The sequence below is a fragment of the Oenanthe melanoleuca genome, chromosome 8 (assembly GCF_029582105.1).
Source record: "Oenanthe melanoleuca isolate GR-GAL-2019-014 chromosome 8, OMel1.0, whole genome shotgun sequence".
NCBI lineage: Eukaryota > Metazoa > Chordata > Aves > Passeriformes > Muscicapidae > Oenanthe > Oenanthe melanoleuca.
This window is the reverse complement of record NC_079342.1, coordinates 13,387,429-13,403,169: the sequence shown is the minus strand read 5'-3', so window position 1 is coordinate 13,403,169 and position 15,741 is coordinate 13,387,429. Positions and strand designations below refer to the sequence as shown.

At 41.4% G+C, this 15,741-nt stretch overlaps 1 protein-coding gene across 3 annotated transcripts; it reads right to left on the bottom strand.

Moving 5' to 3' along the window:
- Positions 1-1,531: 1,531 nt before the first annotated feature.
- Positions 1,532-15,675, bottom strand: MCOLN3 (mucolipin TRP cation channel 3). 3 transcript variants are annotated; one of them, XM_056497832.1, is made up of 14 exons: positions 15,419-15,675; positions 12,263-12,492; positions 10,343-10,510; positions 9,684-9,837; positions 9,127-9,211; positions 8,950-9,046; positions 8,244-8,343; positions 6,567-6,679; positions 6,342-6,491; positions 4,314-4,415; positions 4,080-4,202; positions 3,346-3,552; positions 2,846-2,975; positions 1,532-1,661 (listed from the first exon to the last, which is right to left on the bottom strand). In XM_056497832.1, the coding sequence occupies exons 2-14, from the start codon at positions 12,488-12,490 to the stop codon at positions 1,648-1,650; spliced, it is 1,671 nt and encodes a 556-aa protein (XP_056353807.1). In that variant the 5' UTR covers positions 12,491-12,492; positions 15,419-15,675; the 3' UTR covers positions 1,532-1,647. The 3 variants fall into 3 exon arrangements, with proteins under 3 accessions (XP_056353807.1, XP_056353806.1, XP_056353808.1); XM_056497831.1 differs by lacking the exon at positions 15,419-15,675 and adding an exon at positions 14,153-14,273; XM_056497833.1 differs by lacking the exons at positions 1,532-1,661; positions 2,846-2,975; positions 15,419-15,675 and adding an exon at positions 14,153-14,273 and having other exon boundaries at positions 3,430-3,552; positions 4,283-4,415.
- Positions 15,676-15,741: the final 66 nt, after the last annotated feature.

Sequence of the window (15,741 nt, the reverse complement as noted above, 5' to 3'; positions counted from 1 at the left end):
GGCAAGACTGCCTTGCATCTTCTTGAAAAGCTTCAAAAGTCTTCAGTCTTAGGTGAGTGTTGAAAGAGAAGGACCTCAGTACACAAAACTTTCAGATACTGTGAATAATTTGCCTATGCCTTGCATTTGGTTTGCCTTTGCTGAATTTGAGGAGTGGTTTTAGTGTAGGTTAAATACTTGAATATTAGTTTCTATGGCAAACTCTGAAATGCTGTTAAACATCAGCTGAAAGCAGGTCCTTGACAGGGTCCACAGGAAGTATCATGACTACAGGAAATCCAAGTTCACACACTCCACACTCTGTTTCATGCCAGAAATTACACAGTATTATTAAAAAATAAAGCTCCTATATTAACTTGGCAACAGATGAATATTGACACACCCAAAACTTACTGCAGCTGTGTTTATTGTAGCACATTTACAATGTGTAGGCATTCAGACAGAACGTTTAGTGTCCTCTGCAGCATTCATTATGCATTGTCACACACAGCTACAGCAACGTTGCTGACAAATCCAAGTTCTCTAAAATATGCTTCCCTTTAGTCTTCTATCTATTCTGCTCCCAGAGTGAATAGACTATAGAAAATAAGGCATCCATTAAATAGTATCACAATGAACAAAGAATATAAACTAAGTTGTCAAAACTAAATTTTTATAAGAGCAATGTTTCAGCCCGCCACTGACAGTAGCAGGTTATTCAGTTGCTAGGAAACATCCAGTTTCTAAAGTGTGGAGAGATAAGACTCTCAGAGACATCTCTCCTGCGTCTTTAACTTAGTTTAGACTACAGTGTTTACAGACTTGTATGCTAGATGAAGATTTCAAATTTTTTAAAAAATAGGTATTTTGAAAGCGTTTTTGTCTGATTTTTCCTTTAAAAACATAAGATCCAAACACTGTTAAGCTGAAGACTGTAACTGACCCTGCCCAGTGCTTGATATATGAGAACATTTCTCCATTCAGCTCATCCCTCAACTTCAGTTTAGCCTGGCATAACCCAGACTCTCTGAGAACAGATTGCCACTTACATCCAGTGGTACTTGTGTTTAATGAAATATTTATTTTATGCTTTCAGCTATATTTGAGTGGCTTGGTGTATCAACTCACTGTAATGATTCCAGAAACAAATTACACCAAATTTCATAGTATTTATTTTTACTGTAAGTGCAAATAAACCAAAAATTCTGAGGGCTCTAGTGAGCTCTCATTCATTCAGTAAAAGGTCAGCCACAGACAGATAACGCCTGCAGTACTGAGGGCTAGGCTGGTGTTCAAAGCTGAAGCTGTCCAACACGAGTTCTACTTACAGTTGAAAGTATTACATTTTTATTCTACTCTTATAATCTAGACAAGTCGCTGAACACAGATAGGTTTTTATGCCCTTTGCATTCTAGCACAATTTAAGTGAGGAAACAAATAGAATAAAACTAATAAAAACCATCCCCAAGCCCCCGAAATAGCAGTGAATGTCTAATCAAAAAGTCTGTAAATTTAGTATCAATTTCTTCCACAGGCTTACACTGTTTTTCGAGAAAAGCAAATAAAGTCTTCAGAGATAAGGTTTTCCACCAGCTCCATTGTCCAGTTCTTGCAATGTGTGCTGCTTTAAAACCTCCATGATACTCTCCCGCAATCCATTAAATATGTTCAATACATACAACCTGTACAAGAGAGGAGGGGGAAGCTGTCAGGCACATGCACCAAAGTAATAGTTTCACTCTACAAGAAGCCTTAAAAATGCAACTAAACTATTAATAATTTGACGTTCACTGACAAGAAATTGCTATGAACCACCAGAAAACATTTTGAACATGAGACTGCTCTCCTAGATGCCTGACCCCCACTGTACAGTCAGTAGGCAAATTATTATGTCCCCACCCTGTCCCATCTTATGCTGACTTTTTTGTCTGGTTAAACTGAGAGTTGTGTGCAGAAAAGGAAATATTAATGTGTCCATGCCCTTTACTGAGGAGCAAGATGCCCTGCTCTGTTCCATCCCATTCTTTTATCTCCATAAGACACTCGGTCTGAACAGGGTCAAAATATGTCCCCATCTCCTCCAACTCATAAATATGTTCTATCAGGCATATAACAATACAGCCCACCAAAAAAGCTCAATACCAAGGAGTTGCACCTTTGATCTTTTTAATCAAGTGGCAAATATTTTTCAGCTCCCCCACCAAAAGGCTCTTCAGCAAGGAAGACTCAGACTTGCTGCCAGCCAGGTTAAATATAAACCATGTATCCTGTAATCAGTATTCCTGAAGAAACACAACTTCAAATAACTGTAGCATTTTCTCTTTATAATGGAAATTAGGCAATGTTTTCCAAGAGCTGTGATAGTATCTTAAACTGCATGCTGTCTTAAAACCTTGCCAAGCTGATTTTCTCCCCAAGTTTCAGGCCTGTTACCTGCACAAGGTGTGATTAAAAAGTGGATAAGAGACCACTGAGAGAGTTCTCTAAGTCCTGCCTGTTGCAGTGAGTACAGGGAATGTTAATGCTTACACATTACACATATGGGGTTCCCAAGTTACTGTAAATATTACCTTACTTTCTGTATAATTTTTCACATGTTAAGTAATTCTTAATTTGGAAGTTCCCTCACATCTTCCAAGACATTTGTTGGCTGCAAAACAACAATTTTGCTGAAGTGCTCTGTTCATTAGAAATAGTTTGAGATTTTTGTGTGGATTTCCCCCTCCCACACAACTTCCCCCAAAAACTAAGTACTTTTCATAAATGTTGTACCAGGGACATTTTTTAGCATGTTGCTTTTGCATATAACTTAACAGGTATATTAAGTAATAATTTAATAATTAATAGTTTTAATATAGATACATACCATTACAACAACAGAAGAGAGATGCAGAACTTTCCTCCTCTAATCTGTACCTCCCAGAGCTTGGTGAGTCTTTGCACTGTGATATAAATCTCTGAAGTTCTGTCTCAGGAAAGCCATCTTGCTGGTAGTGCTAAAAATTGATACTTAGTTAAACCTCTAACAAGGCTAAATCCTACCATAACCCAAATTCTCCTCAGAACACTTTTGAGACACTGCTCAGGTGTGAAATTAGAAGATTCACAGGACCTAATGTGAAAATACTGCTTTTTAGTAGACATTTAGCTTCCATTGGAGCAGAAAAACAGACAGATTTTTTAAGAAAAAACAGAGTAGAGAGGGATTAAAAACCTTCCAGTCTTCACTTGGCATCCTCAAAAGTAGTCGTTATATTTATTTTTTAGATTGGCACGCACTGCAAGTTACAGTATTGAGGGAGATGAGAGTTTTGATAGCACCAATCTTGCACTGTTACTCCAAATGGACAGTCAGTCTGTGCTTACCTTGACTGTTTCATATGTATCTGTAATGAGTGCAATGAAGAGACTCAGCACCATATAGATGAATAGACTGATGAAGGAGTAGAGGTAGATCCTACTGAATAACCAAACCAAGTAACTTTTCTGCTGCATTTCTGCAAAGGTGGCAAACATGTCATCTCCATTGATCAGTGAAAAAAGGCATTCAGAAACCATGTTCAGAGTGCGAAACTAGAGAGGAGGGAAGAAGACCAGGATGTGTCACCACTTTATTTGGACACAGAGACTGTACACAACATGAAGAAGATACACTGCTGGTGACTGGCTGCCTCAGATCTCTTCCTACACCCAGGGGGTGACAAGGTGCAAACAGTAAAACATCTGAGGAACAAGCAAAGTTTGTCGCCTCCCACACACATGTGCATTCAATTCAAGCAAATTTCTCTTTTAAGAGAGATAAGCATAATGTCTCCAAAGTTTTAGTCTGATAGCAGTGTTCTGCAGAATGGAAATTATTTCTTAAAATATCAGCATGTGACTGGGAGTCACAGCAGCTTCCACTTCTGACTTGGATCTTTCATAACTTGAGGAAAGTCTGATTAAGTCATGAAAGTCAGACTCCTCAAACAGAGCAGCATCATGTTGAAGATGCACTATTTTTACATTAAGGGAAGCCTTGACATGGAGAACTAGAAAACAACAGTAGTAATCTCTCATTCTGTTATTCAAGTTGTCTTTTTTCGTGGTCATAACATTACCTTCACATGGTATGGTCCCAGTACAATCCATCCACAGAAACAATAGCCCAGGTAGATCATAGCAGCACAACAGCAGAACCTCATTACATTGGGTAATGCTGCTCGCAGTGTTAGGATGAGAAGCTGCACAAAGCAATGCAAACAGTTAGAATTCAACCAGATACCTCTTCCAGTCCTCTTATAGCAACAAACAGAATAAATACCAACAATATGAAGATCCCAGGAGATTCTTACATTATACTTCTGAAAGAAACCTAGGTAGCGAATGACTCCAAGCCACACAAGCATAGTGGATATTCCTAAGAGTATGCTGCAGATATCATAGCTTGTCAGACTCTGAAAAAAAGCAAGAGAAGAAGCAAAAATATATGAAAGGAGAAAATTAGTCATTGTAACACCTGACAGGATCTAAATTGCAACTCCCATTACTACAGAGATTTGTTAAGGAACATTTTTCCTTTGGCAAACTCTCCCAATTAGAAATTAGTTTGAGGCAATATACATTAGAGATAGGTCCCACAAAAAAGCAGGGGCACTTTCAATTGCAATTCATTTCTTTGCAATGCCTTTACACATGGTTGTTTGTAAAACAGATTCTTAGAGCTTTATTTGCAAGGCCAAGAGTGCAGGTGCACTGAAGAAGCAGAGACACCTCCTCTGTACCCAGCTCACCAAGATCTGCAGTGGCATTGCAAACATTTGTATGCTGCTTCCAGACCTGCAGAAACTGCTTCTGGAATCTGCATTGACAGATTCCTCAGAGCATCTTAGGAACCTCTGCACTGCATAATGGACAGTGTAAACATGACATAGAACAAAGAAAGTTCTTACAGTATGAAGGAAAAGCTCTTTGGAAAAATTAGCATTGCTTGTCAGCCTTGCTCAGATAAATACGCAGGAGTTGTTATATAGTTGGGAACTATGAGCTATATAAAGCTATAAAGGAGAACACTAATTAGCTTCTAATGAATTCTGTCTGGAACTTACATCTATTGGAACTTTGCTGGTTTTTCCACCTATAGATGCTGGCCTGTTTTCATCCAAATTAGCATGCACTCTGTTCCTGAACTGCACTCTACTCTGACATGGATTGTGACAGCTTATTTGAAAAGAAATTTTCATTCATTTCTGTTTCTATTCTCCTAAGAATAAAACATAAATAATAGATATTGGCAATGGATATTGGCTAATCTTTCCTATCAGCATAATTCATTTAGAGCTTGACAAGAAACAAATTTAGGCTACTTTAATGTGAACTTTGTATTCAACCACTTTCATACAGTAACATGGAACAAGATCTTGTTATTATGGTCCACAAGGCTTGCAAAATGGAGTAAAATGTACCTGTAGAGTTTTAGAAAAATACTTTTACATATATAAACAGATGTATTTATAGTACAAGATACAGGAATTCCAAATGCAAGATCTTATTCCAATCTTATTCTCTTCTTTGCTTCTCCCAAAGCTATCTCTTATCTTAGGCAACTTCCTCACAGCCTCTTTCTATTCTCAGTGAGTTTATAGGCCCTATGTGAGACAGGACAATTTGTACAGGGTGTTTGTGATAGTCAAGCTGTCAGCAGATGGATTTCAGACCCATCCTCTCATCACTACTGTCCAAAGTCCACTATGTTGCAATGTCACACTTCAAAGTCTGCAAGGGATTTTGTGAAGAACAATATTATCTGAATATCAGAGTGCTTCAGGATAGTATTTTATAATAATTTTTCTTCTCTAATTATGTAAAACAAAATGTTTTAGAAGTTTTGAGTTTTGTCTATAACAAGTTTACTTTAGAAAGTGAAAGGCCAGAACCTGCTGTGGCTGACTGTTACGTATGTGCTGGAAAACAGAAGCTGGGAAAGCAGCACAGTGATATTTAAGGAGATAAACACTCTGTTAAACACTTGTAGAGTTCAAAATGTTAAATGATAAATTTGGAAAAAAATCATCAAATAAGCAAATATAAGTGAAGAAGGAAGGAAGTCAACAGTCAAACTTTCAGAGATGAACTACATTTTATTCCTCATTGTCACAGGGAGCAAAGTTAATTCAGCACTATAATACAGAGTGATATTTGGAGTTTTTAAATCTTGCTACTAGAAACAACAGGCATGAGTTGCAATTCGGGAGGAGAAGGCAGAGTTTTAAAATGTCATGCCACTCAGATGCAGGTACAGCCAGCCTGAAGTCCTCTGAGAGATTTAAACCTAGGTTAGACAGAAACAGTTTCACTTTCATCTGACAGTATGAAAAGCCTACCTTTGCTTGTATCTCCATCTTTAGAGTTGATCCAACAATAGTTAGGACATCGCTAATGATAATCAGGATGTACCATCCATTAACAAATTCCATTTGATCACTGAAAGACACTTCTTTCTTATAATAATATAGGAAAAAGCTAACAAATTCCTAAGGGAAAGGAGAAAAGAAAAGTTAACAAGGCTTACACAAGACATGGTTTTCCGAAGAAGGAGCTATACCCACCCTTTGGAGCCAAATTCCTTTAATCACTGAACGTGTGCAAAGGATCAATGAAGCCAGACAAGTCAACATGACAAATGCATCGAAGATCATCATGTAATGAGTGTTCTTCTGTACTGCAAGAACAAAAATGTACATGTCTATAATGTGCTTACTCTTGTTGACTGTCACTGAAGTAAAAATCCAGTTTGGATGTTAACTATTTTTATACAACCGAATTAAGAAAAATCTTAGCATTTTTCCCCACAAAAGTTTATCTGACATATTTATTTTATGAGAGACACAAGTGCATCTGCACTACAGATACCACTTCAGTAAATTTAGGAGGGTTGATACCGTATCAAAAATATACCAGAGTATGAGTGCTTCTTACAGCCCTGCAGGATTACAGGTGAGAGTTAATCATTTTACAGGGACTGGAATGGCCTTTGGAATCATAGAGCTGCTCAGAATTTTTTTAAAATCCTAGGAACTTTATAATATGTACTTCTCTTTCAGACCAGTACTTGACAATTAGTTTTTCTGTCCTAGGGCAGTGCAGATAACTTGTACTATTGCTTAGCTAGTCAAGATCAACATTGAGTTAGACGAGTTCTCCACCTCTTATGTTACTAAAATTCACATTCTTGATCATCTTATGTTAAGCATTGCACCAAATCTGTTTGTTTGTTTGTTTGTTTGTTTGTTTTTATACCTACCATACAGCTGAAAAGAGGTGAGACAGAAAAAGGATTCGATTTTAATGCTAAAGGAAGCTAAGGGACTCCAGGGGATGGTTTGGAAGGTTCGGGACCGGGCCGGCAGCGCCGCCAGCTGGGCACTGCTGGCACGGCAGCCTCCAGCCCGGGCACCCGCGCTGAGCTCCAAGTGCGCTTCCTTCGGTCCCCAATAAACTCCAGTCTGCATCTTCACAAAAACACCAGTTATCCTTTTCCACTGCCTTCATTCCCTAACAAAGGCATAGCAGCAGGGAAAGTGGCAAAGTAGAACCTGCTTTATCCTGTTGCAAAGTGGAATCTAAAAATCCTGGAAAGCTTCTGACTATCAGAAATTTTTTTTGCTAATGAAAAAAGATCATGTTTTGAGCAGGCCAAACATCTGCCAATAAAGGTGGCTCATTCTTGTGAGTCACTGTGTAAGAAATTTAACCATCCTGTGCACCTCAGTTATAGCCAAATACACAGTAAATGGCATTTAAGCAACAATAAGAAGTATTTCTAGCCATTCCACTCCAGCAACAATGGAGCTAGCTAACAATGCTTCTTTATCCTTCCTGGTGCAAAGTCCTGAAATAAGAGTAAATCAGCTTCAACCTTCCACCAGTATCATGCGTCCTGTTGCCTGGTGCTAGAACAGTTCACAACTTTGCCTTAAGAAATGAGCAGCCTAAGTTTAGTAGCAAAAGATAGAAGGATGCACAGTGATGTATGGAAAATTTTTGGTTTGATATTATCAATGGTGAAAGCCTTGAGAACTGCTACAGAAAATAATGGTGTGGCTGGATTCCCAGGTTTTCAGATCAGAGGTTGAAGAACAACAATTTCTTAGAAAATCAGACCTAGAGTGCACATATTAGAGATTTTACGTCAATGGTGCCTTTCATAAAGAGAAAGGTTAACAAATATTGTGCTAGTGGACAAAATTTCAGCATGAAAATTTCAACATGTTTATGCCACTTACTTGATCCAGAAACGTGCCAGTCTTTACATTCCCTGATTGCTATGTCGTTGTCTAGACTTATTTTAATTCTTCCACTATGTGCTTTATTATCAAACACAATCTGTATTAAAAACAAAAACAAATGAAAAAAGCTCATGCCTTTATAAAGTTAAACAATTACATATGTAGCCCACTGTATTGCTAAGCCTGCATAATGATACAGAATAATTCTCCTAGAGGAGAAGTTACAAAGCTTTTCTAAGCTTAAACTAAATTCCAGTATCTTCAAATAAATGCTGTCAAAAGACAAATATGCTCAACCATGTATTTGCCACAAATTGTTTGATGAACTAGTTATTAGGTGAAATTCTTTTAAACTACATTCTCATTCCTCTATGATCTGAAAACAGCCCTTCCCAGAAGCATCTCTCTAAAGAGAAGAGATTTACGCTTCCATTATACTTCAGATGGACTAGAGCACAAGTGGCTGTAAGCCAAGCAAGTACTTCAGGACCACATCAGGAGCACACAAAGCTTAACCTCCCACAGTGACAACTGCTGGTTATTTACAGCAGTAATTTACAGCACCAAGCCGTAACAGAGTAACCAAGGCACCACTGACCAGTGGTACTCAACACTCTTCAGAAAATACCTGTGCTGTGTGCAGCAAACCAGCAAGACATTTTCTGGTTTTGAACAGAAAGATACGTGGCAGGCTTCCACATACCCGCAGAGTGAAATCGTAGCAGTCGGGGAGCTCGTGGTGACGAACGGTCTGGAGGTTGATTGCCTTCAGATTGAACATGAGCTGCACTGCCACCAGTCTGCAACAGAGCTCCAGGTTAGCCTTGCACAGGGAAAATGCACCAAAACCCCAACACAGGAGGTGTTCATTCCTCCTCACCTGGGGAAATCCAGAGTGAAATTCAAATTGTGCTTTCCAATTGTTGTGCTGTCTAATGAAGTCGTTGGCTCAATGTACAAGCAGTCTGGAACGGATAAGGACTCACAACAATATCTCATGGATTATCAGGTTCTTTAACTGTAATCTGCCTGTCCCACTCCCAAGGCTGTTATGAGCTGTTGGCTACACCAGACAAGATAGCATACTTGAGTGAGGAGTCATCTGAGAAGCCAACTGACAAATACACTGGCTTCCTTGAACACCAGCCAAGTTATTCATCATGAATTCACAGGGAACACTCCTGAACATTATCCCCAAATACTTGTATTAGATGGCCATCAGTGCTAAAGGCTCCTCACTTCTTTTTGGCATTGGACACTGGAGGTGAAGGCTAGAGGTTAGTTACACAGAACTTTTCTTACCAGTTTTGGATGGTAATAAGTTCAATACAGATCATGTGATAAGACTATACCGTACTGTGAAGTTTTATAAGGAATTTATAAAAAATGTAGGTCACATCCTCCCAAAGAACTGATAAAATGAATTAGGTTTATCACCAGTCACAATCTCTGGGTCTATATCAAATGTGTCATTTCCAGGACAGATAATTCCTCGCTTGTAGAACTGCTGACAAACAGCCAGAGGTGTCTCTTCTGCTCCCTTCTTCTCATAAGCATGATTTCCAACAGAGATGTTGGGTAGCTGAAGGTACTAAAGTTCAGAACAAACAAACCAACTTAAATGGCAATAAAACTGTTAGTCTCTGAAGAAAAAAAAAAAAACAAAACAAAGTAAACACAGAAGTATTGGGATCAGTTATAACCCATCTCTTTTATGTAAAGGTCACCTAAAGAACTGAAATCTAAACCACACCACAGCTAAGTCCTCAAATATTTTAAGGTATTTTACAAAGGCACTAAGTACAGGATTTGGATCTAAATACCTTTTTGCTTATTAAGTTTTTTCTCTTTACAATTCTTACTAGAAAGCCTTACTTGCAAAGAATTCTGGCTCAGATTCAAGGAGTGCTTTTAGTGTAGAACTAGTACACTGATTAACTTTAAGGATGTTACCACACTACAATGCTCCAGCAATGACAGAAAAACTTAACGAGTTGATGCTTTAGTCTTAAGCAATTGACACAGAAGTTCAATTCAGAAAAACATACCCAGGAAAATATCATATATATTGTAGATATTGCAGCAACAATCCCTACCTGGTTTATTGCAAAGAATATCTGATCATAGACATCTGTTTGTGTGTACACAGCATAGGTATCATCCATTCTGTCCATATACCCTTTCAAGAAAAGATGTTTGAATGCAACAGTGTTCTCTTCTTTGAAGGCAACCACCATTTGATTGCTCAATCCGAAAACCACCAGCTGAAAAAGACATTTATATTTCCTGTTCAAAGACAACCTTGGCTTCTGGATTAACATGTGTGAACTCTGTTTTACGAATCTTTTGTCTCACTGGTAGACACATGGCAATTAACATGCAGGCTGCTCCATTTCACAGCTGGTCAAATGAAAGTTTGACTTTAAGGAAACAGTGGGTTTCACAAATGGGCCTTTAACATGTTTACAGCATCTTGGCTAAGGACTGGCATTTTTACAAAGAAAATGACACCATCTTGAGTTCGAGCTCCCTATATATTGTTACACACGCTTTGTTACTTCAGCCTGGTGTCAATTGACTAGCTCTGGGGGAATATCATTGTTCCTCAGCCAAAAAACCAGGATGGGACATAACAAGACCCCACTTTGAAGTCCTTACTCCAGGGGACAAAAGGGAAATTGAGGATAGCTCAGGAAAACAAACATCTCTCAATCAAGTTTCAGTGAAAAGTGCTTTGAGAATAACTCACCAAAGCTGTGCTTGTAACAAGATAACACCTGAAGCTGGTAAAAAAAAAGTATATTGCAACCGTTCATGAAAAGCGAGCACAAAACTGTTAGTTGCTATCCAGACTGGAAAAGGTTTCTTAGAAGTACATGATGTACTTCTCGGAGCTCACAATTCTCTTGACTATTGTTTCAAATCTGGTGTCAGGTGTATTGTGAAGACACTCATCAGAGATAAGTCTGAATCAGTAGTCTACAGATTAGTTTTATGGCCATGGTGCAAACTGGATATGCAGGTTTTGATAAGGGTAACTCAGTTACAGAGATACTGAAATGCTCTGTAGGCAAGCTCAGCGTGCTCAGCACACAGGAATACACCAGCAAACCAACACTGCTCAGACTGAATTATCTACAGATTTTCTCTGAAAATACAAAATCAGCATTAGCTTCTTTCCTATTTGGATTCTTCCATCATCAAATTTTAATTTTAGTTGCAAAATGGTAGATATGGCAATCAGATGATGACACACTTAAAAACTAAAGGATACAAACATGCTGCCAGATGCACAGCAGGAGAACTCTTCTTTCTGCACTTTGTGCCATCATTCATACAAATGGAAAGAAAACATTCTTTTCTACAGATGTGCTGTCATAGCACTGGCATGACCATAAAGGGAAATCACATGTGGGCAACTATGAAGGATCATTTGAGGCCTTAGAAAGGTTTAATGAAAACTTTCTTCTGCCTTAACCACACAACTTTGAGACAAACAACTGTGTTTTGAGCAGCAGATAAATGTGTTATATGAAATCTGTGGTGCAAGGCTGAGTGAGAGGAAGAATGAGGAAGACTTTCTGAGGTTTCTTGCAATGCAAGATATAAGCGAACATAATGAAAAAGTCACTAATTTCACTTCTCATCACTGTGATATCAAAACAGAAACAACTTTTCCTTCCTTAAACACAACAGTGAAGCAAGTATTGAGGTAACAGATGTCTAGGGATGCCATTCTTTTGGGGGTAAAAATGGCAAAGATAAAAAAAGTAAAATAAAAAGTCAATTTGAGCCCTTAAACAAGGTTCCTCTCATCTGTACTACTGGAAAGCTATTTTTTTCAGTCCATAGTTTTATGAGAAAATTATGCCACGTGAGATCTAAGCTACATATATGCAAATAAAATAATTTTGCAACCTATCCTTTTCCTTCCTCTGCACCATACCATGAATAGCATGTTTCCTGCATTCATTTGACATCCCACAGGCTGAGTCCCTGCTTCCATAGGTACTCACCTGAACTGTAACCATTACTATTTTGAGTAACTGAATCCCAAGTTTCCAAGGTTTTCTGCCTCGGGCCCAAAATTTCTCACATGGGTTCATGAAGAAAAATTTCAACTTCCTTCTAAGCTGGTCTTCCAAAAGCCCCTCCTGTGATACTGATGAGTGTCGTTTGTAGCTGCAGAGGTTTTCATCATCATGCACACTGCAGCCGCTCACAGTCACTTCAGGATTTTCCATTTCTGAAAAAAAAAACCAAAAAAAACCAAAAACAGTCCTTGTCAGTTAAAAAGCATGTAAGCATCAATACAGCAGATCAGTCTGCACTAACAACCTGAACTCCAAAGGCATTTATCTTCTGTGAAAGGCACTTGCATATTACCCTGAATTTCAGACCTTGCTCATATTATTGCACACATTCTGCAGAACTCCAAGAAAAATTTGGGCAAGTCCTTACATTTGCAGCTAGGTTGCCAGGACACTAATTTAATAGTGGAATTTCTGTCCATTTGGAATTACAGGGTCACTTCCTGTAAAAGTCTTCCTCTCTCATTTGACAAGAACCGCATATGTGCCAGACATCCTGACTCAAGAAGAGCACCAAAAGCCTCTCACAAGCATTCACTCTTCTGGAAAAATTATCTACTGCTGTAGCTAGTATTTTTCCCCCACACCTACAAGCCTATGCCCAGTCTCTGAAAGAAATGGAATTTTCAAGAGATGCAGCACTTTTCTTATACATTACTACTAGCATGGCTCACTCTTGGAAATGGAGACGGAACATGACAAATTGCAATTCAGATAAATTACCTGAGAGCATTAACTTGTCATTTGGCAGGATTATGTCTTTTTCTTTTGACATAAAAGACCCAATGCAAACCACCAACAATGATAAACCAAACAAAAAGACCAAGAGGTAATTGAATCATGGTTATCCAGAGAGGCTCACATTTGCATTCAGTATGAGGGGAAAAGATTAGATGAGAACCTTACAAACACAGTTTGAGACATTACTCTGCATAGTATTCAGCATATTTACATTTTGATCTGTTACTAAATTCACTGATTCCTAAACATTTTATAAGCACTTTATAAAATATATAAGGACTAGCCAGGAATATTTATTTCAGATAAAAGAGTGATGATATTAAGAAGAGAGAAAACAGCCTGGGCTGTGAATGAAGGTGTGTCTTATTAGACAGTTTATTTTGATTCCCGTAAGAATAGTTTTGTGTATAACTCAACCAATCATCAAGATAGATTTTTTACTAATGTCCAGTCACATCCAGTCTCCTCCAGCAGCCCCTGCACATAGCAGAACAACATTCTGTTTCAGATATGATTCGAGACCTTCAATTTCCCCAATTGTCAGGGAAAGCAAGAAATCTTTTGAGTCAGCAGTGTAACACTAAGAATAGGCCCATACAGAGGCCGAAAATGTTCAGCTCCTGTTTTATCTGACTTCCATTGTCCTGCAGGATAGAGCACTGTGGTTTCCACTCATCTTTCTCACAGCTGATACAGCATTTCTAAAATTAAGCCCTACTCTGCCACTGCAATAGCCCTGTCAATATCTGTGTTGGATTAAAAAAACAAAAACAAAACAAACAAAAACCCAAACCCAGTTCTGTCCCTCACGGTGGGCTCGAGGCGCAGCCCCGTGCTCCCCCAGAGCCGGGGCGGTCACTGCGGGCCGGGCCGGGCCGGGCCCTTCCCTCAGCCGCCCTCCCCTCGGCACCCGCGGGTGGCACAGGGGCCCGACCCGGGAGCCGCCCGCACCCGCATCGCCAGCCCCGGCCAGGCCGGGCTCGGCGCCCCTTTCCCGCGGCACCTGAAAGGCGCAGGCTGCGGGCCGAGGTGCACCCCGGTCCCTCTCTCCCGCTGCTACGGGCTCCGGCGTACCTGCCACCCGTGACTGCTCCTGCCGCCGCCCGGCCCCCGGGGGCTGCTGCTGCCGCCGCGGGGGGGCCGTGGGAGCGCGGTGCCCTCAGCGCGGAGCCCTCAGCCCGGAGCCCGCGGCGCGGTGCCCTCAGCGCGGAGCCCGCAACGGGGAGCCCTCGGCGCGGAGCCCGCAGAACGGTGCCCTCAGCGCGGAGCCCTCGGCGCGGAGCCCGCAGAACGCTGCCCTCAGCGCGGTGCCCTCGGCGCGGAGCCCGCAGAACGCTGCCCTCAGCGCGGAGCCCTCGGCGCGGAGCCCGCAGAACGCTGCCCTCAGCGCGGAGCCCTCGGCGCGGAGCCCGCAGAACGCTGCCCTCAGCGCGGAGCCCTCGGCGCGGTGCCCTCGGCGCGGAGCCTGCAGCCGCCCCGCGCCCTCCCGGCTCCGCTTGGCCGGGCGGGAGAGCCGCGGCCTCCGCCAGCCCGCCCCGGTCCTCGGGCTCGGCTGTGCTGGGCCGGGCTAGGCTCGGCTCGGCTGTGCCGTGCCGGGCTAGGCTCGGCTCGGCTGTGCGGGGCCGTGCCGGGCTGTGCACACCGGCACACGCGGCCTCTGACACCTTGCGCTGCTCATCTCCCGCCTGCCGCACGTGACGGGCGGCTCTCCACACTCTAATACACTTCCTAGAGGATGGTAATGCCGGCTCCAGATTTATTGACCTAGGCTTCTCCACCAGAGGAAGTAATATTTATGTTATAAATAGCTGTTTCGCACCCGTCAAAAAAAAACAACACCCCCCCCCCCCCCCGCCCCCAAAGAAAACCCCAAACAAAAACAAACAAACAAAATTCCAACCCAAAACAAAACAACCCAAAACCCAAACGAACAACAAAAAGCCCCCAAAATCCCTTTCAGGTCACAGGACTGTGGTTATGAAGGGCAGCTAGCGGTATAGCGGACATGCTGGTCTTTCCACTTATACACAATTAAGCTATTAAAGTTATTATCTGAACTTCAAAGAGGACGGTCTCCGGCGTTGGGTCTGCGCCAGTCCCACTGCACTGCAGAAATGATCCCTTTGGCACTGCTGCCTGAGAAGAGCATCAACCAGGCTTATAACTGCACAGTCTTCAGCTGCCAAATTCGTGCTGCAAGTACCACTCTGAACACTGGCGTGTAAGGAGAAGGTAAAATAAGGCCAAGACCAAAACAAAGAGAGTAGCAGGCATTTTGAGAAAGGGAACTTCCTGGCTGTACAGATTGACACAGAAGACAGAAGGAACCCTCCTGCTTACCATAAGAAGGGGTGGATGGACCTCGGAGTGGCACCAAGGACCAAGCCTGGGTGCACTACACAGAGAGAAAGGCTCCTGTGTTTTACATTGCAGCAAGGCAAATTAATTTAATTTTATGCATCCAAAATACAAAAGATAGAGATTACAAATCTTCATATTAGCAAAGCGCATCGAATCGCCTCAATGCCAGCGGGAGACGGTCTCGGCACTGCCCGGCACACACCGAGCCGATGGGCAGGGGTGCGCGGGTGGCCTGGCTGCAGAAGGTACTGCCACCGCCTGCCGCCTACAGACCCCATCATGCCCCGCGCCCCAGAGTGCCG

Bases quoted from the DNA above. Each gene is read 5' to 3' on its own strand.
- MCOLN3 (XM_056497832.1), bottom strand. From the start codon at position 12,490: ATGGAAAATCCTGAAGTGACTGTGAGCGGCTGCAGTGTGCATGATGAT. The intron at 8,344-8,949 runs GTATGTGGAAGC...TTTTTAATACAG, and splicing joins GCTACGATTTCACTCTGCGG to ATTGTGTTTGATAATAAAGC. The intron at 2,976-3,345 runs GTAAGCACAGAC...ATCAATTTTTAG, and splicing joins ATACATATGAAACAGTCAAG to CACTACCAGCAAGATGGCTT.